The 27,462-nt window shown below is 35.6% G+C and overlaps 1 protein-coding gene across 1 annotated transcript; it reads right to left on the bottom strand.

Moving 5' to 3' along the window:
* Positions 1 to 85: 85 nt before the first annotated feature.
* LOC130010425 (tyrosine-protein kinase SYK-like) lies at positions 86 to 26,576 on the bottom strand. The gene is made up of 15 exons (XM_056100385.1): positions 26,330 to 26,576; positions 25,470 to 25,704; positions 24,448 to 24,596; positions 23,012 to 23,150; positions 21,508 to 21,601; positions 18,094 to 18,146; positions 15,829 to 15,946; positions 13,822 to 13,953; positions 12,938 to 13,047; positions 11,312 to 11,378; positions 8,637 to 8,718; positions 6,402 to 6,591; positions 5,571 to 5,708; positions 4,136 to 4,248; positions 86 to 2,435 (listed from the first exon to the last, which is right to left on the bottom strand). The coding sequence occupies exons 1-15, from the start codon at positions 26,524 to 26,526 to the stop codon at positions 2,360 to 2,362; spliced, it is 1,893 nt and encodes a 630-aa protein (XP_055956360.1). The 5' UTR covers positions 26,527 to 26,576; the 3' UTR covers positions 86 to 2,359.
* Positions 26,577 to 27,462: the final 886 nt, after the last annotated feature.

Raw genomic sequence — 27,462 nt, 5'->3', positions numbered from 1 at the left:
GACACTGATTAAGGATGTTGGACCGGTCAAATTCACTAGAAAAATGCCTTAATATCAAGGGAGACTACAGAGAATACAACAAGGTCGCTGCTTCTATAAGTGTAATTCTAATAAAATCATTCATTTTACATAACAACATACTTAAAACCTGTCTAGCCTGCTGTCTTAATAATGATCATGGATAGGCTAGTGTATAGCTAAGATTAAGAATGAAAAAACATATTTTGAAATAAAGGTTGAGAACTTAAAAAGTTGCAGAAATATTAAGAATAAATGCTTAAATAATTTGAACTAGCTCAGAATTGTAAGGGAAAAGTCCATATGGACGAAATAAAATTTTGCATCTACAATGTATAAGCTTACAATAGATATATGAATTCAAATAACACTTGACTGTAATTAAAAGCTGTCAGATTTCATTCTCATATAGAAAAATGGGTTTAGTCTGCAATTGCGAATGAACCAGATGGCACCCCACCCCCCATCAATATTGGGCTCACCTACATGTACGACATAGTGTACATGTAATCATCGATAAAAGTGCCAAACACATTTTCAATGTTAAATAATGTTTTGTAAAATAAATTATGACCACATGAATCACAGTGTGACAGTAATAGTCTGTATCATGTATGTGGTGACAGTTTTAGTTGCGGTTGGATTGACTGAATGTAGACGCCGCCTTCTCACTCTCTTTCTTTCTCGCATCTTTTAATTGTTTTGTTCTTAAAACATTTATATAACGTTGGGTGAAATCCAAAATCACTGCCGACTGTATCTTGTATCCTTGACTGTATCTTGTATCCTTCGTAATAAATCCATTTGTATCAAAAAATGCTGCAATGGATTGGTCATTTCCATCCAATTGAAACCAGTCTATAGCTACCTCACGATATTTGTCTCACCTTGTATTTGTAAAGGGTTCTGCACCTCCCTTATTAACACTGTCTAAGTGAACAATACAAGTTACTTGAGCCTTTGTCGCCATTTCGTGTAGCTTCTACATGTATAACTGCAATGTGCTCCTCGTGAAGAAATGTAGATTGGTCGATTGTGGAAAAAATGATCATGTGACGCGGCGAACAACGCTGAATTCTGCCCAGTGACCTCGCGCACTATGAATTTTTACCATCAATAAATAGTCCGGATTTCAAAGAAGAATATCACCGAAGAACTATGAAATTTTTTGAAGAAAATTACAACAAACGAATATCTCTATATGAACTATACACTGACAAAATTTCTTCTAGATCGGATTTGTAGGAACGAAAATATTTTTGCAGCGACAATTTGTGCCCATGGAATGCGGCCTAGTAGTCAATATCTATATCATTTTATTTTCTTTCTAAAAATAACCAAAATATTTTCTAGATGTGGTTTAAAGGTATGCCATTTAGTAACCCAAAGAAGAAGATGAAACGATCTTACTTCCTTTCATTTCATATTCACTGTGGTCATTTTCTTGGACTAACATGGTGATATATTATTAAAAATAAGAACAGGGTGGTTTCAAGCTTCTTGTAAAGAGAAGATTGAAGGAAATTTTTCTAATACAAAAACAATTCATAGTAGTATTCAAGCAAATCCGTAATAAGGATATACATTCATGCGTAAGAGTAACTTTAAGCTAAAATAAAAAATTATTGCGTAAAAATAACAATAAAACAGTTATTATGCAAAATTTAAAATACAAAAATAATTAAAATATAATAATCAAAAATAGTTACATGAAATTTAATAATTTTCAGCAATTGGTACAAAAATAAATGTGATAATAATAGATATCATATTGTATGCAAAATATGAGAAGAATATGGCATGCCTATTCTGAGATATACATATTTTAACTTTCAATTTACCTGTAATACAGATTCTTTTTTGGTTTACTATGAGCAGTTTACCAAATGTTACATGAAGATCAAGCTAATTTTTAATAATTGCCTATTCTTTCTTAAGGCTGGCTTAAAGATGCATTATGTAAGATTTAGATAAGAGCTGACAGTTATTGCCATAACAATTAAAAAATAGATAATGAAATGGGACATTGTGGAAAATTTCAGTCAAAATACTTCATTTCTGAGTGGAGTCATTGCCGTTGAAAGAACAGTGTAGTCTTGATTGTCATTGCTACCGTTATGATATTAAACAATGTCTCGATTTTCAATTTTTTTAATTAAAATCAAAATCCGATGGTCTAGAGCATCAATTTTGGGCTTTTATATAACATTTGAGGCCAAACAAGTGACCTGCATTAGGCAAATTTATAGCTCTTACATAACGCATCTTTAGGCCATTGCTGCATTTAAAAAATGCTACCCATTTCAGTAATTTAGTTGAACATAGCTTAAAACATATGATTTCATCCCAATGATAAATTTTGATGTAGTAAATCCACTTTTGTTGCTAATTCCAAAAACTTAGGTCGTTCATCTTTACTGCAAATAAAAACATAATAATAAGTATCAGTAGTCAAAATATATGATAAAAGCCTCAGTTTGCTTAATCATCCATCTGTGGGTTGGTGTTATCCAATCAATATATTGATTATTTCCAATCTGATTAAAACACAGATCTTATTTCGTTTTTTATAGCTCAAAATTTCGTTTTACTTGTCTTTACTACACTAGGATCTGGAAGAGTTGTTATCATTGGCGGGTTCTGAATGATGTGAGGGATTAGCCAATGAAACAGTCTGTTACGGTGAGCTCTTGGCATGTGGTGCACGGAACTGTGGGTCATCCACTACAAACATCAATGCTGATTGGTTAATCAAATGTCTGACGTCATAGGATCAAAAGCCACTCGTATAACCTCTGACCTATCAGTACAACTGGTCATATATTCATGTAGTGTAGGCCATCGAAAGTATAAAAAAATGAAACGAAATATAGATCTGTATTTTAAACAGACTGGATTATTTCTCCATCTATACTTGCAATTTCTATTGGTCAAACAACATTATTTTAACAGCCAATCTACATAAATTCGGTCATTTTGGAACTAACAAAATATAGTTATTGATTTTGTTATGCCTACATTTTCATGTTGATGTATATTGTCATCACCCCTGTCCATCCATTCATTCACATTTTGTTTGTGGACATTCTAGAGGTCACAATGTAAGCACATATCAGACCAAAACTTCCTGGATTATGGCCTCTGATTGCACAAACAGGCGGTTGCCATGCAAGATATGCCCACATTTTGCTAGAGATGGACAGAGAATAAGCTAATAAAAGGCCATTTTTCGTACAATATCGAATGGAACCAAGATCTTTGGGATATAAACATATATTTTAGGTTTCATACAAATCAGATAAAAGTGTATTACATGCTCATTATACTATTTGTGTAAAGGGGGGCGACCATTTTGTCAGAGTCTTAGACTAATTATACATTCGAAAATGTGACTTCAAGAGGATTCATAAGCTAAAAACATGATTTTTTGTACAATCAGGGTCCATAATCCAGGAGTTAATTAAGGACCAATATACACTATTATCGAAAGTATAAAGTATGTAATACCTAAGTTATGTTGTATGAAAAATCGTGTTTAGCTTGTGCACTCTTTAAGAGGTCACAATATGTATCTGTTTTTGATGAAACTTAAAATATATGTTTATAACCCATAGATGTTTGTTCCTTTCGATATTGGCACATATCGGACCATAACTTCATGGATTATGCTCCCTGATTGTACAAAAAAATCATGTTTTTAGGTTGTTTTCTGTCTATCTCCTGCAAAACGTGGGGGTATCTTGCATAGCAGCCACTTGTTCAATAATTTGCTGATATGGCTGATGAACTTAATTTTAAAAGGTCCAAGAATATCCCAAGGATCTTACTCTCACGCTAAATTGTTAAAATACATCAAATAGATTAGGAGAAGATGTCGAAGATGTGTTGGGTAGGCTTACCCAACCTCAATAGTGAACTTCATCGGAATAAATCTGAATATGTATCATCTAAGTAACAAATATACCATATTTGATTGAAATCCATCAAATATTTTCGAAGAAGATGTTAAAAATGTGTGAAAATATCTAAATTTGCAATTTAATTTGACCCTATTCTTTATTTAAAAATACACCATCCAAGCAAATTTATCATAACTATAAAACTGCTATTAACTTACTTTTTTTTCCAACAAGACATCATAATATTATACGCTGCTTCACTACATCCATCTGGTTTCCTTAATCTATTTCCAGCTTCTAGAAATTCAACAATATGTGGAAATTTCATTTTCTAGAAATAAATATAAAAATAAACAATTGAAATAAAAGTAATTTGTTGGGAATTTAATATCATCTCAATCTGAGTAAACAACTTGGAATGTGATACCATTATATGAAACCAGATACACAGCACCAGACAAGAAATAGTCAGACAAATTCCCTTTTCAAGGTACTAGGGTTGAGTAAAGTAAAATGGACATCATCTAGGGAAGTTACTTAATATCTTCTGAACATACCCTGATATTTTGACATCTGAATGAAAGTGATGAAATGAAATGGGGTTTAACGTCCTACTGTTCTGCTCTGACTGGGCTAATGAAGACGGGCATACAGTGTGTTATGGCCTACTCTTATATCAAATTTCACCTGCCAAGAAATGTTTTACATCTACGCCAATGTATACACGGGACCTTGGTTTTTCATATCATACGAACAACTAGACAGCCTGTCACTGAATCATCTGGCGTGGTTTCAAATCCTGGGTTGTACGTGACAAGGAGTAGGGTCGCCTGTCCAACCTCGTGGGTTTTCTCCTGGTCCTCCTGTTTCCTCCCACTGCCTAAGACCCCTACGTGCAAGCGAATTATTGAAATAAAATTAAACCATATGTTGGTCCCGAAGTGAGCCTGGTTTGTGTCGAGTGGACTTTAAACCCCATTTCTCTCTCTCTCTGTGACCTCCAGGCTACCGAGCCAGCGTCTTACCCACTTAGCCACCATCGCTCCCGAATGTAAGTGAAAAGCATAGTATAAGACTACTGACCATAAAAAGTACAGACAGAACATGTTCTCAGGATATCCATTTATTGATAGTGATATATTGATGTACATTTACTTCTTTATTTATAGAAAAGTTCGGATGTAGAAGTAGAGAATTCAAGACATCAGATTGAACCAGTGATGGGATTTTGCCCGTATATTCCGGACTTGTCCGAATCTTTTTTCCAAATGCCCAAAATTGTCCGACCGGGAATATGCCCAATCGGACATCAAGACATGGTGAATAATATTCAAAATTCCGAAATTAATATAGTGTACTGAGTGTATAACTACCACTCAACCCGATTATCGTCGATAATACTCAATACATCCATAAATTTTTAGCCAAATTTGAAAGCCAATCTAATGGTTACTTTAAGTAGTATTAAGTTAATTAATATTATAGCTATTGATTTGACATTCTGTATGTTTGGGATAAAATAGACTACAATAACACTCAATACTAGATTGGCACAGAGCTTACAAGCATAAACCTAACACAAAGTTTCAACTTATCTACAGAGGAAGAAAGGAAAAATCTCACGGCAAATTATAATTTTATTCTTATACTTACACCATAAGGCTTGTCGCCATATGTTAGTGCCTCCCACATTGTAACACCATAACTCCACACATCAGATTTGGAATCAAACTTATGGTAATATATACAATCTAGTGCATACCATTTCAAGGGCCATTTCCCTTTCTCAGCCTAATAATTGTAGAATTTAATTTAATAACAAACAGTGAAAATACACTTCCCCACATTCTATAGGCATAATCAATCTATTTTACATGGCAAAGAATATATCAACCGCTTATTGTACAATTAGGGGCCATAATCAATGAAATTACGGTCCGATATATGCCAATATCGACAGGAACCGAAATCTTTGGGATATAAACCTATATTCCAAGATTCGTCCTAATCGTATAAAAATTATGACCTGTAGACAAACAAATGTGAACGGACGTCCGGACAGACAGGCGTGACGACAATATACGTCCACATGCAAATGCAGGCATATAAAAACTTATATTTAGATTTGGTATTAAAAGGAATAAATTAAAACACAGAATAAGGCCAAACATTAATTTTTAGTTTTTCCAGAGGGTCTTGATAAATTAATTTCCACTTGGGTCTCATGAACAACATTTCAAGTTCTAACCCTAGAAATTTGAAGCTGAAAGCAATTAAGAAGAGAAAAAGCGGACACACCAGGCGAATATAATTCGGCCGAATATATCAAACCTGTTGGATTCGGGCGAATCATTCGGCTAGTGTGTCCACCGCTAAACCAATAACCTTTTAAGAAATAAGAACCAAAATTGTTCCCAAAAAACAGAAATTCAAATTGTTGCAGCCTAATTAATAAAATAATAAATATATAAACATAAACTATACCGTGTAGTAATTATTTTCTCGACTTAAAGCTTTCGACATTCCAAAATCACTGATTTTAGCAAATGCTTTGTCGACTAATAAAACATTTCGAGCTGCTAAATCTCTATGTACAAATTTCTTTTTTTCCAAATAAGCCATTCCTTTAGCCACTTGTAACATCAATCTGATAATCTGTACCTCCTTCATATCTCTAAAATATAGAACATGTTTTATCACAATAATTATTGGTGATGATGATACATACAAGGATGAATGTCAGATTAAGAGAGAAGTCCTTGTATACCTATAGTATAACTTGATTAATAATATTCTACCAATGTAGATCTCAATAGTGTGGTGTAGGTAGGGAGCAAAGCCATTTTTTCATCAAATTATCTGTCCAGTCTCGGAACAGAACTTCAACAGCCATGATGACCATCTACAACTATGTTAACTCATCAATAATAAGTGGTATCTGTATAATGATTCATCTTCTTTGTAAAATATTCACCATAATGTACTGATCTGATACTAAATAATTTGTTCTGTTCTTTGGCTTAGTTATTCTTCATTTTCCTTAGACAAAAACCACAAAATACAGGAACATGGAGAAAGATTTAAAATTTACAGAAACTTGTTACACATGTATAAATAATGCATCTGCTATATAAAGATCATATTAAAGATGCATTTTGTAAGATTTATTTAATGAGCTGATAGTTCTTGCTATAATAGTTTAGAAATACACAATGAAAATGGAATACATTGAAAATTTCAGTCAAATTACTTATTCTAAGAGAAGTTATGAAATGAAATGAAATGGGGTTTAACGTCATGTTCTGCTCCAACTGGTCTAATGAAGACAGACATGTGCCATGCAGTGTGCTATGATCGAAATTTTGCCCGGACAGCATAAGTATGGCCTACTCTTATATCAAATTCCAACTGTCAAGGTTTCTTTTATGTGCACAGAACATAATTGGTTTCTCATTCTATCCGAATGACTATACACTATCCCTTGCCGGCCCTTCGTCCTACACCGCTAACAAGGGGGAACCATGCCAGAAAATCTAGATGAACTTTCTTGATCAACACGAAGGGATAGCACACGGAACCTCCAGGTTAGTGAGCCAATGTCTTACTCACTCAGCCACCGTGGCTCCAAGCGAAGTTATGAATGTTGGACTTGTCATGTGAATAAATGTCTAATTAATAATTAATATACCATATGATGCCAAAAGAAAGACCTGCAATAGGCAAATTTAGCGCTTAAATAATGCATCGATAAACAAGCATTTACCATCCAAGATACTCCCACATTTTGCAAGAGATGGACAGAGAATGAGCTAAAAAATAAATACAATTTTTTTTACTATCAGGGGCCATAATCCAGGAAGTTACAGTCTGATATGCCCAAATCTTTTGGATATAATCATATATTTTAAGTTTCATCAAAATCAGATAAAAATGTGACTTCTAGAGTGTCCACAACCTTGGTATTACATATTTTTACACTATTTGCGTACAAGGAGCAGCCATTTTGTCAGGCAGTTTCGGGCCGATTTTCACGAAATTCACACTCAACCCTCATTAAAGTGTAATAGTGATATATACTCTTCAAAAAAAAGTAGGGGATATTCAGAAACAATACAAAACTGCAGAAATGCACTGCTGTTTTTATTAGAGGTAACCAGTGTATGTTAATAACAGGCCAATTGCCTACACATGAACATAAACAGTTCATATGGGCGGCTTATCTAATGGCCCCATTTTACTCGCAAAGAGATGCACTGTCAAAAGTGAAAATGGAATTTTGATTTTTGTCTTAATAATGAGTAATTGCTCCACCAATCCTCAGATATTCAGCAATTCGTCGTGGCATGCTCTTTATCAACCGTCCAGTCATGATTTGGGGCAATCTGACCCACGCAGTGCCACGGCCAATTCTTGCAGTGTTGTCGGTTTCTTGAATTGTCAAATTTGACAAATAACCCCTCCCACGTGTATGGCGCTATTGCGTGTCGCACATGCAGCTTAGTGGTTCTGTGAACATACTCTCAAAGCATGTCAAGTGTCCATAACTATTTATCATATCACAACCTGCATAGGTATTTGCATTTTAATATCTCCTACTTTTTTTGAAGAGTATATCTAAACGTTTTTTTAAATCGGATAGAAATTGCGACCTTTTATACTGTGGATGTATAAAAATGTATATAACAATGGCTAAGAGGAGAATTGAAATATTGTTCTTACCTATTCTTTTGAAGAAATTTGTTCAGAGGTCCAAGTGGTGCTAATTCTAGGACGAGCATAATGCTATCTGATTTACAAATACCTGTCAATAAAACATTTTAAATGTGGAAAAGTTTATAAACAATGTGTTACGCCTACAGATCTATTTTGTTAAGGATATTGATCATTTATCAATGATTAGCAATAAATGTAAGTAATAGTAAAATGAGGCATCAGAATTTTTCTGTAACACTGAACATTTGGAAGTCATTAATGAAACAGAACTTTATTGACATAAATACATTAAAACAAGAAATAAATGTGAGTCAATCATTAACCCTTGTACTGCGGTACCCAGATTATTCCGGAATCGGCACGAGCCCTCCATAAACGGCACCTGGAATATTCTGGGATAATCGATTGTATTTATTTCCGGGCGTTTTGATAGAGTTAACTCCCATGTTCGATAGGTGGCGTTGCACTAAACGAAAGAAGGGCAGTCTGCTGTCATTCTTGTTGCTTTGTTTACATTTTTTTCGCTAATTTTCCGAAGATTTGGGGGACAGATGTGATGATACATGTCCCAAAAAAAACAAAACGTGACGTTATGTCACGACTAACTGCCTAGGAAGTGTTGGATGTATTATTTAACGATGAAGATATTGAACTATGTGAAAATTTGATCACAGTTGTTAATTTTTACAGTGTCAGTGTTAAAAATCTGATTTGAAGATTCTGGAAGCTATATCAGTTTTAGTAGAGGCACCCAACGTCATGCATGTATTCCTAAAACAATTCAGTTGACGACGCCATATATAACGTCAACAATTCAGCAGCTTAAGGGTTAATGAGTTCTGATCATTATATGTCTTAATACATGCATTTGTTTTACAAACTAAAGTATACAGAAACCCATACTCATCCCACTCAAACACTGCTGTAATGAAAGCAAATTTCTGTTGAAAATTATGACTGGTCAATAGTCTGATTAACGATCAATACCTAACTGCGTAACAATATTATTCAGGTTTAAACCGAGCTCCAGATACGTCATGTCATGTCTCACGAAATGTATTATGCCCAATTAATCAGTGCATAGCAGAATACTGCAGAAAAACTAATTGCGTGACAAACGAGGCTATCAAAACGGCTACAATGTAAACAATACTGCTGGGAGACAAACAATACTTTCACAGATTTTAAATCAGTCTCCAAAGTTTTAGGGAAGACCCCAGATTAAACGAAGGGCTGTCATGTTGCTGTACTTAAGAGAGATTTGATTGAACGGGAAGAATAGACACACTCCCTCAAAAACTCAAGTAATTCATACATGCCAACTATTCCATTTTTGTCGGAATCATTCCGATTTTCTGAGTCTAATTCTGAATTCCGATTTTACTCTTTATAATTCCGTTTTTTAAAATTTATTGGAAGAAATTTATTATATTTCATTCCTGACCTTTTTGATTGATAAAATCCCTCACGTTTTATTTTTACATTGACGACTGTCTCGGCATTCTCGCTGTTTGTTGTGAATCTGATGGCGGTAAAACAACGAAAATAGTTGAGAACATGTGTCATGTTTTCCTTATTATTATTAATATAAAATGGAATAAGCTATTATGTCTGGACTAATCAAGATCAAAATGTCATGTGGTTATTTCTGTCATTTGCCCTGTCTAATTTGCATAATTCGCGGTAAAACGACGGAAATAGCCGAAAACATGTCTCCAGTTTTCTCGATTATTATTTATATAAAATGGAATAAGCTAATATGTCTGGACTAATCGAGATTAAAATGTCATGTGGTTATTTCGTCATAGGCCGTGCCTAATTTGCATACTTTGCGGATATTATTTGCTACGCGGAGCCATTCTCGCATACACTCGTACAGTACACGGCGGGTTTATCGTTAGTTGCCAGTAACGTTGTTGCTTCTTCCTTAGCCATATTTCCTTCTGACTTGATAAAATATGTTTTCAAGCTGTTTTAGGCGGACCCCAAACCCCATGCCCTTCAAGCCTCCGGCACTCACGGTGCTTTGCACCGATCGAACTTGGACCTGCGGTCCTCGCTCTACCCTCAATACAAGGCATTCTGATTTTCAATCTCCTCAGGTTGGCATGTATGAAGTATCAGAAGTCAATCAAGCAATGGACGAAGAGGGATTTGTCAAATAAAACACAAAATTATCTGATGTCCATGACGAAAAAAATAATGGGTTTCTAATCCCAACAAATATCTCCACCAACAACTACAAAAAATCTTAAATATATTGGTGGCCTCCAGAGTGTTAACATGGTTTTGTTACAAGGGACATAACTCAAAAAGTTAAGATGAGCTTGTTTATTTTGTTAGTCAAACCATACAAATTTCAGAAAAGACTGGATGACAATTGCAGTTCCTAGAGTAGGTTAATAACTTAAAATTGTGGGCATATGGTAAGAAAGGGGTGATGGTAATATATAACAAAATAAAATGTGGGTGTGTAAAAACAATAATGTAATTATCTGATACAGGTCTGCGAGTTCTATCATTGGTATTGAAAAAAACCTCTCAGATGACAGCCACAATTTAGAAGAAGAGTATTACCATGATCGCATAAATTTCAATACATATTTTCAGTCAACCACCTTTTTATTAATTCCATGACACATGATTTTCTTATTTTTATCATACTTTCATTACGTGCTTACCAATCAATCTAACGATATTCTTATGATCCAATTCCTGCATCACTTTTGCTTCTTTATAAAGCTCCGGCTAAAAAAATAAATAAATATTAATTGCATTGAAATATATACATAATATTTTATATAGATGCCAAACTGAGTATATGTGTGCACTGGATTTACTAAAATAAAGGTTCATCTGTGATATCACTCAACGTGAAAGCAGACGTTAAATCCCAGAGCAACAACAGCGAGTAAATGTATCATCAAGAACTCTGTCATTCTTCAAGCAGGCCACCACCAAATGACCTATTATATAATAACCATGCCAAATCAAGTGAATATACTGATATGCACAACTGATTTTACAGGAATTGCTGGCAGGCTTGATATGTGATTTTTGGCATGATTGAAGACTGGCACAAGAAATTCAACAACACCCAACAGAGACCTTAACAATTTTACAGGCACAAGGAGTAAAAATCAAAAGCCAGGGCAGCGTCAGATACCAACAATTATGAACCCATTTGGACCCGCACAGTGGCAAAAGTACAGGATAATGTGTTTGTTGCCGTCTGGACCTTAGCTGATCTCAAGCAGGCCCTCTCTGCTGGAAATGATCTGCTAGTCTTAGGAAAGTAGTATGATGACATCCAAATCCTTGCACAATGTGCGTGATATTTATGATTTTACACCTCATGACTGCACCATAAAATTGTGATTTTCAACATTCCCATTCTGGCAATTACAATTTCAAGTGTTTAACCCGTTAAGTGCGTAGGTCGTTATATAACGTCCTGGACAACTGCCACTCACTGTGTGTAGGGCGTAATATAACACCTTGGAGGTATTTTCCCCAACCTATTCTTAGAATATAGCTCGTCACTTGGGGGAATCCCTTGGGAATTCCCCCACATTCGCAGCATGTGTAAGACGTTATATTACGTCCTGGACAACTGCCACTCACTCACTGTGTGTAGGGCGAAATATATAACGGTTTGGAGGTATTTTCCCCAACTTATTCTTAGAACATAGTACATAGTTCTTCGTCACTTCGTCAAATTAATTACACAATAGGGGGTAGTTAACGTTTTAAAAACGTCACGCTTAACGGGTTAAGCGAGAATTAACCTGATTGTTCATTTACACAATCATGAAAACATTGTTGTGAAATCACAGACAAGGTTTACAGTCATCCATTTATGTGTTTTCATTATTGTTTCCCAGTACAATCAGATTAAACTACAGATCTATCTTTCATTTTATTTTTTTATTCTTTCAATGGCCTCCACTACATGAAGATCTGACCGGATGTATTGGGAGGTCGCATCAGGGGTCATACGAGCGACTTTTGACCCTATGACGTTAGACATTTGATTAACCAATCAGCATTGATGTTTCTAGTGGGATACCACAGTTCCATGCACCGCATGCCAAGAAATTGCTGCAACAGACCGTTTCATTGGCTAATCTCACACAACAACCAGAATTCGGGTTATATAACAACTCTTTCAGATTCTAGAGTAGTAAAGACAAGTAAAACGAAATTTTGAACTATAAAAAAACGAAACGAAATAGGATCTGTGTTTTAATCAGGCTGTTCCCAGTATAGATATGCAGGCAGGTTATATTCAATGTTAATTTACATACCTCAACACCAGGAACTAATTCCTCATTTTTCAATGTTTTAATAGCTACAGGAATTTTTTTTTTATCCATTCGGCAAATACCTTTAACTACTGACCCAAACTGACCAGATCCTACAATAAAATAAAATACATATAAAATGCAGTAGTTTAAAGATTGAAGTATAAAATACAGCATTGTAGAATTGAGATATACAGTATTATTGTATTGTATATTAAGAATTTCACAGATTGGTGTATAAAATATAGTATTATTGTATTGTATTCATCACTCTCCATCAGTTAGTATCAAAGTTATCTTGTCCCAAAGCATCAACCAATGAAATTGCTTAGCATTCACCTAATGAACATCTATACCAAGCTTAAACATTGCACCTCAATTAAAAGCAGAGCAACCAATGAAATTGTTTAGCATTCACCTAATGAACATCTATACCAAGCTTAAACATTGCACCTCAATTAAAAGCAGAGTTGTTATGTTCCAAAGTCTTGGCCAATCAAATTGCTTATCGCTACTTAGCCAAAGCAGAAAATTATCATCATCGAATTCAGTCAAGGTATTGATATAATGAATCTATACTCTAGTTTCATCACTCTCACTCAATAACCAAGGGTATTGTGTTCCAAAGTCTCAACCATTCAAATGGCTTAACTCTGCTTAGCCATAGTGGAAAATGTGCATGATTGAACTCTGTCAAGGCATTCAAAGATGGACAGACAGGCAGACAGGCAGGCATTCACAGATGGACAGGCAAGCCGACAGGCAGGCATTCACAGATGGACAGGAAGGCAGGCAAGCAGCCAGATTTTAATAGTCCCCTGCTTTCTTCAAAAGGCTAGGGACAATAAATAAGTATTATATGGCTTATCTATAAATAGCTATCATACCTAGTTCATCCTGTAATGTAAGTCTTTGAGGTTCCAATTCAAAACGTTTTTCTCTACGTCGTACTTGCATGTATTCACTTTCTAGACTTTCAGAATTCACATCTTTGATATCTGGTGATGCTTCATCTGCACCTTTAAAAAAAAAAATTATTCAGTCAAAATACAGCTGATATTCTCCTACCTTCACCAAGCTATAATATAACAAAACATGTACACAATTCAATTGGTTATTAAAGATGTGTTCATTTGAGCAGAATTGGGTCATCTGTCCGACCCTTTGAACTTATTTGTAATGAATATCAAGAAATGTGTTTTCCAAGCAATGGTCATGTATACAGAATTGCTACTGTTGAGGACTTATATCTTTACTATGTTGGGAGCTATTGGTGGCTCAGAGAGTAAGACTTTGGCTCGATGACCTGGAGGTCCTGTGTTCATCAGGATTTTCTGGCGTGGTTAATCCTTGTCAGTGGTGCAGGACCGAGGGCCTGACAAGGGACAGCATAATAATCATTTGGATGGGATGAAAAACTGAGTCCCGTTTACACATTGGCGTGCACGTAAAAGATATCTTGACAGTTAGAATTCGATATAAGAGTGTGCTGAGAGCCGCTCTCTGAGCAAAAGTTCTCTCATAGCACACTGCATGGCGTATACCCGTTTTCATTAACCCAGAAGGAGCAGAGCAGTAGGATGTTAAACCCCAATTTCATTTCATTTTCTTTACTACATGTACATGTATATTAAAATATTAAAATGTCATTGAGTCGAATGGTGTGGTTTTGATACCGAGTTTGTATGTGACAAGGAGTATGGTCGTCTGTGCTTGTCCAACATAGTGAGTTTTCTTTGGGTCCTTTGGTTTCCTCCCATTGCTAAAGACCCCTACAGACAAGCAAATTACTGAAAGTCATGGTCCGATATGCGCGAATATCAAAAGTAATCGAAATCTCTGGAATATAAAACATATATTTTAAGTTTCGTCAAAATCAGATAAAAATTCTGACCTCTAGAGTATGGTGGACCACAACATAATTTTAATTACTAAATAGTAGTGATATATTTAAACAATTTTTAAAATTGAATAAAAATTGTGACCTCTAGAGGCGTCACAAGCTAGAAAAAGTGATTTTTCGTATGATCAGGGGCTATATTCCAGGAAATTACAGTCCGATATTCGCGAATATCAAAGGAACCAAGATCTTTGGGATAGAAACATATATTTTAAGATTCATCAAAATTGGATTTAAATTGTGACCTCTAGAGGGTCCACAACCTTGATATTACATACTTTAACTGAAAATGTGGACGTATAAAAATCCAAGACTATTAAGAGAAAGGAATTTTGATCAAATAAATTACAAGCGGTTGCCATGTAAGATACGGATACATTCTGCAAGAGATGAATAGAGAAGCTAAAAAAACCTGTGATTTTTCGTACAATCAGGGGGCATAATCCACAAAGCTATCTTTATGATATAAATGTGTATTTTAAGTTTCATCAACATTCGATCAAAATTGTGAACTCTAGAGTGTCCACAACCTTGATATTACATACTTTAACACTATTTGCGTACATGGAATGGCCATTTTGTCCAGACGGAAAGAGGGGGGCAACAACAATATACCTCCACATGAAAATGTGGGAGTATAAAAACAATTTCTTACTCTTGGGGGACGATGGGGCATATAAAATGTAATTACTCAGAACATTTATTTTCTTGCTGAACGCAATGACATTTCCTGAGTTACTGTTACAAAACTAAATTAAAGATGCATTATGTAAGATTTTGATAAAGAGCTGACCTTTCTTGCTATAACAGTTCAAAATTAAATAATTCAAAATGAATATATTTGAAGCCAAAATAAAAACCTGTAAAATGCAGATTACGCTCTTACATAATTTGTTTGCATCTTTAACAAAGAAAATTAAGAAGAAAATCTATTGACATCACTGTTTCCATTATTCGTTTTATGAAATAGACCATATTAGTAATTAAATCTTACCAGCAGGATCATCAGTGTCTATAACTTCTGTAGATGGAATAGGTGGTACAGGCATCTGAGATCTCATGGAAGCAGTACGGAATACCCGTTCAGGAGGAATGAGTACATCTCTTGACATCTAATGAAATACATTTACAACAGTCAAATTATTTATTATACTGAGCGCCATGGAAAACGCATCACTTTTTTTCCCAAATATTTTATTACTAGGTGGTTTTGTATGTATAATATTATGCAATACTATGAACTATTGTTTCACACAATGCTCCCAAACGCAAAAAATATTGGCCCGTGTGCAAAAAAAAAAATTGCACGAGATGCACATGAAAAACCCAATATTCACATGCAGCATTGTGTGTGAGCCCTTTAAAAGCATGTTTTCAACTTAATGTGCAGTACATGAACTGTGAAACGTCAATCTGTCGTAATTTGTTTGACGTGTGAAGGAATCGAGCTAGAGATGCCGAGACTTACTGAAAATCAACGGAATGAAGCAATGGGAATATCCAGGGCTGGCATGTCTACACGTGCTATTGCCAGACACTTCAATTGTCATCAGTCCACTATTGTAAGGTTGGTGGAACGTGTTCGAGTTACTGGATCAACACGTGACAGTCAACGTTCTGGTTACAACCCAGGCTCAAGACCGCTACATCCGGGTCATTCATCTGCATGACAGATTCCGCCCAGCGACTCGAACAGGTGCAGCAGTCGTCGGAAGACAAGGACCAGTAAGTGCCAACACCGTAAGACGTCGTCTAAGAGAAGTAGGACTCCGTGCACGACGACCTTATGTTGGAGCTATCCTCAGGGATCATCACCGTCAGCGGCTGTTTGATATGGGCTCAAGGACACCAGACATGGAGAAGAGTAGACTGGCAAAGTGTGCTCTTCAGTGATGTGAGTCGCTTTCATCTTTATCACGCTGATGGCCGTCAACGTGTGTGGAGACGTCTTGGGGAACATCTTGCAGACTGCTGCGTCTTAGAAACGAATCGATGGGGTGGGGGAAGTGTAATGGTGTGGGGAGGCTTCACATTTCATCACTGGACTGCCCTATACATTTACAGGGGTCGCGTTAATGCTGTAGCCTACCGTGATGATGGCCCACGGAGAACACACGCGCTACTGACATCTGTGTCGTACTTTTGGTTTTTACCCCTCTGACTTTGTACCCTTGATTTCAGATTAAATATCCATAAGTGTACAAATGTGTTGTTATTGATGTGTTCCCATTTGAATATTGTTCACAATAAGAAGCAAAATAAATAAGATATGTTTCAGGATCATTTTGTTATACGAAAAACAAAGTGATGCGTTTTCCATGGCGCTCAGTATATAAGGAACCATACCATATATATATATTACTGAATATAACTAATTACTTTTGTTTATCCTACCCTCATGCAAAAATTAGTAATTACTGGTAAGCGGGGACATTTTTAGTTGGGGTTAATACAGGCCGGAATTAGGTTACCAGAAGTCGTCAGCTTTAGGAAATGGCCTTACGGCCAATCGGCCAATAAGCTTCCATTCCCTTCAATAGGGTCAATAAGGTTCCAGCCCTTCGATAGGGTCAATAGGCTTCCATTCCCTTCAACAGGGTCAAATAGCTTCCATTCCCTTCAATAGGGTCTATAAGCTTCCATATTTCTTATGTTATGTAGCATATATCGAGTCTGGAATAATATTTATTGAGTACCAAGAAAACAACAGGATAAGTGAATAATTGATATTTTTAGTCCTGCTGATGTTGAAGAAATAAAACTGTTTCATATCACGATATTGATGTGCATCAAAATAAGGACCCAAAAAGTGTTTGTGTACCTATGTATAATGTGTGACATGGATAATAAAGAGTGATGGGTCACTCACTGAAGCGACAAAAATCACTGAATCATGAGAATGTGAATCGCGATACATCGATTCAACTATACACTAAACTACTAAACTATAACCCAAAAAACAATTTCAGAATGTTCAGTATTTTGACCTCAAATTTTCAGACAAGGTAAATGGGTTATTTTATTACATTTTTGTCTACGATTTGCAAACTTAAAGCGAATCACATCAAAGGATATACTCTGTGAAATTTGGGACTACTTGTTTACTGGTAATGCTTAAAAAGCTGGTAATGAAAGATGGGTATTTCAGCTCTACATATAAGCAATGCTAATCATTTTACAGCATATTTTAGTTTTCTTATTGATTCTATATTGTAAAACAGTCTAGCTATATATAGATAAAAAGATTAGTAATATATACCGATTGACGAGATTGGTTGGAAAACAGTGCTTCATTACATGTTCTCATATATTCTGAAAAATAAAAAATATGTCATAAATGATCTAAATACTATTTATTATATTAAGAAATGAAATTCTTAAAGGATTCGATATTAAAGCATAACTCTCTTTAAATATTCATAAATTTTTAAATTGCCCAGAACATCACTATATGGCTTTCTATAATAGTAAAGGGCGACCATACATAGGAAAGTTTTTGGGGTTGGGATGGCCTAGTGGTCTAGAGTGTCACACTTCAAGCTCTAGCTGGCCAGTCACCTCTGACTTATGGTCATGGTTTCGATCTCTGGTGTGAGTGTATGTCGCATTCTCAATCTCGTAGGTTCTCCTGTTCCCTCCCATGGAAAGATCCCTGCAAGTGCGCTAAGGTAATAATAAAAGATAGTCAGGCAAAGCATGGAATACACCAACACACAGCAGTTTTGTCTCAGAAGGGAAATTTGATAAGGATCTAGAATCTTATGATGCCAATAGACCAGGAGCCCAGGGGGGGTCAACCTATCTGAAAAGTGTACCAATTTTCTCCTACATGGTATCAATGCATGTATATCTGGTATCATAATATTGTAAGTCTACCGGGTTTCTGATGGTGGGTGTATCACATGAAAATCATACAGGTATTAGACATTTTTAGTGGTGGGGTACCCCTGACAGAGCTATGTAATTGCCAGACATTTGTAGTGGGGGAGTGTCCCTGAAACGAGTTATCTAATTTCTTGACCACAGCTAGACTAGATAAGCTGAAATCTGTACCACCTAAAACAGTTTTGGAGTTATTCAGTACCACCACAGGAATCATGAATGACCACTGCTAGACAGTTTGTGCGGTGGGTTACCTCTAACAGACACGGCCCAAAATGCAACCTCCCAACTAGGCTAGATTAGCGGGCACTGTTCCCGTGTTCTAAAAAATTGAACAACTCCAATGCTGTTTTAGGTGCTACAGATTTCAGCTAATCTAGCCTAGTTGTGGTCTGGAAATTAGATAACTCTTGTTAGTGATACTCCCCCACTACAAATGTCTGGCAATTACATAGCTCTTTCAGGGGTACCCCACCACTAGAAATGTCTGTAAGAGTGTTTCTGTAATACCTGAAGATGTACGGTACACTACTGTACAATTTTCATGTGGTACACTTTCGAGCTAATCTAGCCTAGATGACCTGGCGCCTGGTACGTTCGGGCATTTTTATGCGCGAACTCTTAGTTTTTTTTTACTGGCATGCGCACAGGTACTATTTCTTTTTCTTTTAACAAGTACCCAAATCGGGGATTTCGTGCGGAGGTAGTTCGGAGGTAAATAGTCTGTGAAGTACAACACTTGCTACTGTACCTGTGTATCGCTAATTATAAACCGAATGTGTGAAGACAGTTCATACATATCACTCAAAAACTTTTCAGTACAAACTCAGTTGATTCACACTCGATTTGCTACTAAACAAACCCATCGGTTTATTTTCTCAACAGTGTGACCCGAAGTGAACGCGGATTTATTGACCTTGTATGAACTTATCCATAGCTATATCCTTACACGAGAGAAATTATCTAGTCTCAGGGAAAAGAACCATGGTCATCTGGTAGAAAATTACTTTTGTATTTTTTGGAACGGAAAACAGTGTTTTTAGAAGCAAACTAACCTGCCGCACATGAGGAAGTCATTATACTAATAATAAAAGGCGAGACCTCTTTTTGCGGCGCAGGCTTATCACTGAGTAGTAAACCGTCCACAAACAATAATATAGGAAGCCTAGTGACGAGTGTTGTGGTAAGTAGGCTATAGACTATAGGTTTGAGTCGAGATTACTCGCTTTCAGTTTACTCTGTTTTTGCGATAACCAATTATGTGAGAAATACCATACTGACATTCGGTTTTTAAAAGTTGTACGCGAACTAAATGCGTTTGTTAGATACTGACAGAGCAGCCCCGAGTCGAACAATCGCCGCCCGAGCTGTCTTCGTCAGCTAGTTTCACAATATCGTGCAATAGGTGTATTAATGTGATTTTTAGGTTTAACCCCGCAAACAATGCCAAAATAGTGTTTTCACTGCTTACAGAAAACTGAAATTTAAAAAAAAAATTTTTTATGAGGGTGACCCTCCCACACACTCTCTATCGAGCTGCCGCTCGGTCTGCGCAGCCTCATGCCTGGCACATACTGTCAACATTGTATATTTTTCCGTTTCCGCCCTTCCCCCCCACAATATATATTTCACGGCTACGTTGCGACGGTACCAGCATACCCAGTTGTTGACACCCATTACATCACTCCTGTCTAACAAATCATAAAGCTGTGGTGTTACGGTGGCGGCATAGTATTTCACCGTAACACCACAGCCACTCTAACCATTCATAATACATCTAACTATCCCATTACAGCACTTCACTCCCTACACATTTCCCCTCGTCCTACTTTCCCAAACGTCAACAACACATCTCATACATCCAGTTCGCTGATTAACCCTTGTACCACGTCTACTGGTTGGGTGGGGGTTGGGGGGAGCATGGCATCTTGGGCGTGGAATACCACACCCAACACCAGAAACCCCGCAGACTTACATTCTGATGATACCAGATATACATGCATTGATACCATATAGGAGAAATTGGTATAATTTTCATCTAAGTTGACCCCCCTGGGCTCCCGCTCTACAATGCTTCACAACAAATCTTACTAAAATCATGTTAAAAAAATATAGCTTCTATCATCTTCACATAATACAAGCTTCCTGAAAGTTTACGAAAAATCTGGAGAAAACTCGCCTCTGTAATGCTGACAATCATTACAAGCAATTTGGGCATGTTTCCACAAAAAAAGCAACATAACTCTAGAAATATTCATCTGATTCTGACGAAAAGAAATATGGATTCTTGTCTTATCATAATAAAAGCTTCCTGAATGTTTCAGAAAAATCTGACCTCTATAAAGCTGACAAGTCTTACAAGTAGTGTGGACAGTGCTGCAAAAAAGGGGCATAACTCTAAAAATATTATTTCCGATTTTTGTCATAATTCAAGTTTCCTGAAAGTTTAAAAAAAATCTGATAAAAACTCCAGCCTCTGTATACTGTGCTGACAAGAAAATGTGGATGGATCAACGGACGGAAAGGGTGATTACAATTTACGACCACATTAACACGTGGGCTTATAATAAAAATAAGACAGATTGTCTGCGACATTACCCTAAACTACAGAGTAATATGAAACACCATGAACAACAATATAGGAAAGTGTATACATATACAGTGAGTTACTTGAGATACGTAAAATGTGATTGTACTCTTCAACATTTTTTGTTAATTTTTGAAAGTATTCCTAAAAACAATCATTATCAAAGTTTTCTCTTATGTCCCTTTAACTTGAATTTAAACTTACTTATCATATCTTCTTTACTGAAACTTGGGTTTTTACATGGTACTGTTAATTTACAGGCTAGACCATCTTGTTTATTATGGTAATGATCAATCAACTGTCATAAAAGAGAATATTATTTGATTGAAGTGATGATCTGGCAAAATCTAAACTGTAATTTTCCTCCCTTTCACTTATCTTGTGAAAAAGGCAATTCTTTTTATAAATAGTTAGTTTCAAATAGATCCCCTTACAGTTTCATATAACAACTTTTCGTGTTAAACAGAATTATCAGTGACCTGAAAATTCACAATCTACTTCAGCCAGTACAATTAACTCATGTTTTCCTCTTTTTGTGTCACTACATGTTTCTTCAACTGAAGCAAAGATCTCTGTGGTAAAATCATATTTGGAATATGTTAAACCAGTTCTATCACATATGTAGTATTGGTACGTGGACACCAACATTTTCCTTTAAGGTGCAAAATAATATGGAAGGATAATGTTGCCAATATTATTTCAATGTTCATGGTGCAAACTGCATATGTTAACAGTTCAAAATATGTATTTTAGTTTTACAATTTGCAATTTCCATTGTTTCACAATACCAATGTCACAGTGTTAAAATACAGAATACACTATTCAATAATACAAAATACAGTCTAATAGTTATTTTGCACATTACACTTCTCCATTCTGCATTTTGCACACTAGACAACTGCATAATAGAACATAGAGAACCTATACCTTATATGTGATCTACGACAAAGCTCATTTGCATACGGAAAAAAGTTTGGACTAGGACGGAAATTAATAATTTCTGCGATCAATCTACAAGGTCAAGGTCAGTAAAAGGGGCAGAGATCAAGCTGTCAAACAATAAGTCACCATACAATAAGTCGGCTTACCATTCAATAAGGGCAAATCAACCCTGCACCCCTTTTACTTCAACTTGAATCTTTTTATCCTTTTCTTCAAAGTAGGTTGGCTTAGTGGGTAAGACGTCGTAGATCCCATAAAAGGTATAGGTTCTCTATGTTCTATTATGCAGTTGTCTAGTGTGCAAAATGCAGAATGGAGAAGTGTAATGTGCAAAATTACTATTATACTGTATATTGTATTATTGAAAAGTGCATTCTGTATTCTAACACCGCGAGATTGGTATTGTGGAGCAATAGAAATTGCAAATTGTAAAACTAAAAGAAGTTTTTTGAACTGCTGACATTATGCAGTTTGCACTGTGAACATTGAAATAATATTGGCAACATTATCCTTCCATATAATAATGATGCATTTTTTTAATCAGGTATTTTAGAAAACTTATCGTACAAAAGTAAACACTATAATCAATAGGTCTACTTATATTAGATGTTTAATTTGTTTTCTCTATAATACTAAATATGAAATGGAAAGCACAGCCAGAAACTCTTATGAGGTTAAATCATTGACAGTAAACCAATACAGACAAATTTGGGGGTATTACACTGTTTAGAACTGAAATTAAACAAATGAAGTAAACAGCTTGTACCATTATCAAACATTCAAACTTTGGTCCATCTTCTATAGACAGCTTTTCTTCTGAGTTGATATTTATAAAGTAATGCTTTATTGAATTTTCATGGCATAATGTCAAAGCAAATGTCTTTTTATCATCATGTGCCCTCACCCTGAAAACAAAGAAATATTAAAATTGACACTACTATGGCAAACACATTAATTATGTTTAAAAAATGCAATAGAAAAGGATTACCTGGCAATGATGCTTAAACTCTTACTAATTTAAAGAAGCCCGCGCAGAGGCTGATGTCACCCACCAAATTAAAAAAGTAATTTTATGACACACATTTTTCTCCGAGTATGATGTACTGAAACTATACTCCAAGTTACACTACTCTCAATCAATTAGAATCAAGGTTATCATTTTCCAAAACATCAACGCAGGTATTGATGTAATGCGCATTATCAAACTTAGTCATGGTATTGATGTAAAGATATATGCCAAGTTTTACCAATCTCACACAATTAGAATTGTTGTCGAGCTCCAGTCTCGACCAATTAAATTGCTCATTATCGAACTTATATTCAAGGAAGGTATTCCAACTGAAACTATACAGCAAGTTTCACTATCTCATTCACATGGAATCAAAAGTTATCATGTCCCAACACATCCACACAGAAAATGTTCATTTTTGAACTTAGTCAAGGTACTATAGGAAATCACATTATCGAACGCAGTCAAAGTATTGATGTAATGATACATGTATACGCCAAGTCTCACCATTCTCACTCAATTAGAATCAAAGTAGTCAAGCTACAAAGTCGCAACCAATCAAATTACTTATCACTCTGCTTAACCTAAGCCGAAAATCCTCATTATCGAACTTATTCAAGGCATGAAACTATACACCAACTTTCATCACCCTGACTTAATTAGAAGCAAAATTATCGTGCCCCAAAGCATTGACCAATCAAACTACGTATCTCTGCTTAGCATTAGCAGAAATTGCTCATCATCGAACTCAGTCAAGGCATTCACAGAATAAACACCTACACCAAGTTTGAAAATTCTAGCTCAATTAGAAGCAGAGATATTGTGTCCCACAAAGTGTGACATATGGACGAACGGACGGAGACAGACCCATTTTAATTTGAAAGATGTGGACAGGCTTGTAAATCTGTGTAGCTGATGGATCAAACGATGATGCTGGTTGAGACATTAAAACATTTGCTAGACATAAATAATATATCATGATTTTATTTCTGATCTGCTTCTAAACTTTATACTAAAATTTGATTTTTAAGGGTGTAAGCTCGACTATAGTCACATAGTCACCATTTTGGTATGGGTTTTCGTTTTATTATTTCGCAAGAACTTTTTTTTTATAAAGATTTGTATAGACCGTTATTATTCCAATAAAGTACAAGGTTAGCTAAACTTATAGCCATAAGTTTATTGACACTTACATAAATTTACCCTGTTCGGTACCATCTTTGGTCATCCTTGATTCAGCATTTGAGCGAGATAATTTACCGTGGAACCATGGCTGTTTTAAATGTAATTCTTTTGCTACCAATTTCATTAAATGGTCTCTCATTGGTCCAAATGCTACTTTCTATAAAAGTTATATAATATTACATTTGAATGTAGATTTTGGAACAAATTCCAAGGGAACTACATACAAACACCATATTTTTTTTATAAAGAAATAACATTTAGAAAAATATACAGCAAGCTATATAGGTTCCCTACACATTGTAAACACGTCAAACTAGAGCTGCAGGGCCCCTACCACTACGAAAAGATTATTTAATATCCTTTCGAATGGCACGAATGGCCTTTTGAATGGCATGCATGCATAACACCCTATAAAAAGCATTTGCGATCGCCTGCGTCACAGGTTTCGACCAATCACAGACAAGGTTGAGGGATCGCAGACTCACCCAGCCTCCACCATATTGCATCGCTAGATCGATGAGTGAAACTTTAATCTTGAATTTAATAGTTTTCTTGCCATGAACTGTGGTCCATCCTGGGCTCATTTTGCCCACGCCTAAGCTTGGCTTTGCTACAAGTATTTAACAAGACCTTAACTAAATTAATGTAATTTTAGATCTGGATATAAAGTGTTTTCCAGGAACCGTGTTCTCTCTCCCTTCAATTAGTTAAAACAAATGATTTCTGGCTGGCTTGACATTTTATCTTCATTTCTTTCCACTCCTTTTGTGAAGATTAAATCAGGTTTAACGTACTACTGTTCTGCACCAACCGGGCTAATGAAGACAAGCATAAGCAGTGTGCTATGAGGGAAATTGTGCCTCGGTAGAGGCATTACTGTCTACTCCTTTTTCAAATTTTCCCATCTGACAAGTGGGAACCACACTGGAAAATCCAGATGAACTTTCACAGCTAACCTGGGAACTGCTTGTTAGTAAGCCAGTGTCTTACTCACCGAGCCACCACGCTGTTCTGGTTATGATGGAATTACCTTTATAGCTTTAGCTCTAACTGTCATTTCTTTCTCCAAGTCACTATAGGTCATTCCACGAAAAGCTATGGCCTGTTGACTTGGATCTCGTTCACATGGTATTGTAGGTGCTGTGACAAAGCCTTCTAAATAATTCTTATAATGTTCAATAAGTTCAACTGGACCAGGGAATTTTCTGCCTTGGGGTATCACAAACTGACCGTCTGCCTTTTTCTCAATAATATAATGATGGATACTGAATAAAAGAAATAATAATATGTCAAATCTTCTACAAATCCACAAATTTATACAACAAACTTTATAATTTAATTCCAAATCTGACATCCCCTTCCTGACTTCATGGAAGCATGTGATTTAGTATGAAAATTCATTAACTGTGCAAATATGAAAAATCAAAACATAAACAAAATATATGCCAAATTTGGTTGTATCTATTGGCCAAAGCAATCGTCAAGCAATAGATGATAAAAAAAAAGTATGGTGAAGAAGTTAAAAAAGTATGAAACTAATTTGCTCCTAAAATGTGCCAAACCCCACCTCACCCCATCCAACAGCTTCATTTGAACAAATTTGAATATGCACAACCACTGGTTTGAGAAGAAGTCAAAAATGGGTAAGGACTTGCCCCGCCCCTATCGGCCTGATTAACTGCATTAGAATAAATCTATGTGCATAACAAGGAAGTACCTAATACTAGTACTCAGTTTTAGCATTTTCACATTCTTTTCAAATTTTGCTTTGGATTTGAGAGTAAAAGATTTCATATCGGTAATTTATAAATTCTGAAGAGAAGGGCACATTGCAGTACCAAGATGTGTATTATTACCAAAAGGAATACATCAACTAAAACAATTACTTACTCTCCATTACTACAAATACTGACTGCATAGTTTCCTAATGGACTGATACTCTCTCGTAATAAAAAAAGACCATCCTGCATACCCTTTATCTTCAAAATCTTCTCGGCCTCTTCACGAGTAATACGTCCATAGAAGAATGTTGTAGATGAGGCCCTTTTGGGCCCTCCAAGGTTACTATCTCTTCTTGATAATGACATATTGTTGATTAGTTCATAATTATCTCATGAATACACCATTAATACTTTCACTTCTGAAAATTAATTTGAAACTGAAGCTAGAATGGAATCGTTGCTAATGATATTTTAACGAATGTTGATATGTTCGTCTTATATATATTGTAACAAGAAGAGTCTTAAGGTCTGTAAAATTCAATTTCGAGTACAATTAATACATTATTGAAATACATAATGTATGTTCTCCTTGACTTCAATTCAGTTCATCTATTAACCACCCATTAGCGTAGTTTCATTTTCGCATGGATCAATTTTGCTTTTCATTAAAATTTAATATAGAAAATCCCATCTTGATTCATCTGAGGCTGCAGAATTGAACAATTGATAATAGTCATGTAGGAAGATGGGTATTATAATATATATTATATCCTAGCAAGGTATTAATAGTTTCTTTGTAATGAGTCATGGGATAAAGATACATGATTTACCCTATGATAAGTTAAGATGATTGAAGTAATGCAGTAATTTATAATTATTAACTGATAGTTTTAATCTATGTAATATAAAGGATGTAAATTAATATTGTTATGCGTTTATCAAAGCTATATATATGATCATCTAATCTATCTTTTTAATTTAAGATACAATTTTAGATTCATGCATCTGAGAATTGGTCCATTTCACATGGACCTTATAAGAAATTCTTGTAAATCAATAGGCTACACTTTGTCTCATTTAAACATTGTGACTGAATTTCAAGTCATTTGGATGATCACTTTAGCCTATAGCGCATCCACAGGCAATAGTCACAGCAACAATATACAACCACATTTCAATGTGAGCCAGGGGCGGATCCAGGGGAGGGGGTTGGTGGGTCTCCCCCCCCCCCTTGCCCACCTATATAAGAAATTTCTAAAACAACACTTTTTATGAGAAAAGTGTCACAGTCGTGTGCTTTAT

Source organism: Patella vulgata, chromosome 4 (assembly GCF_932274485.2).
Source record: "Patella vulgata chromosome 4, xgPatVulg1.2, whole genome shotgun sequence".
NCBI classification, from domain to species: Eukaryota; Metazoa; Mollusca; class Gastropoda; family Patellidae; genus Patella; species Patella vulgata.
This window is presented reverse-complemented; position numbering and strand designations above follow the sequence as displayed.

Bases quoted from the DNA above. Each gene is read 5' to 3' on its own strand.
- LOC130010425 (XM_056100385.1), bottom strand. From the start codon at position 26,526: ATGTCATTATCAAGAAGAGATAGTAACCTTGGAGGGCCCAAAAGGGCC. The intron at 21,602-23,011 runs GTACAAGCTGTT...CTTTTATGACAG, and splicing joins AGTTTGAATGTTTGATAATG to TTGATTGATCATTACCATAA. The intron at 8,719-11,311 runs GTAAGCACGTAA...TTTTATTGACAG, and splicing joins GAATATCGTTAGATTGATTG to GTATTTGTAAATCAGATAGC.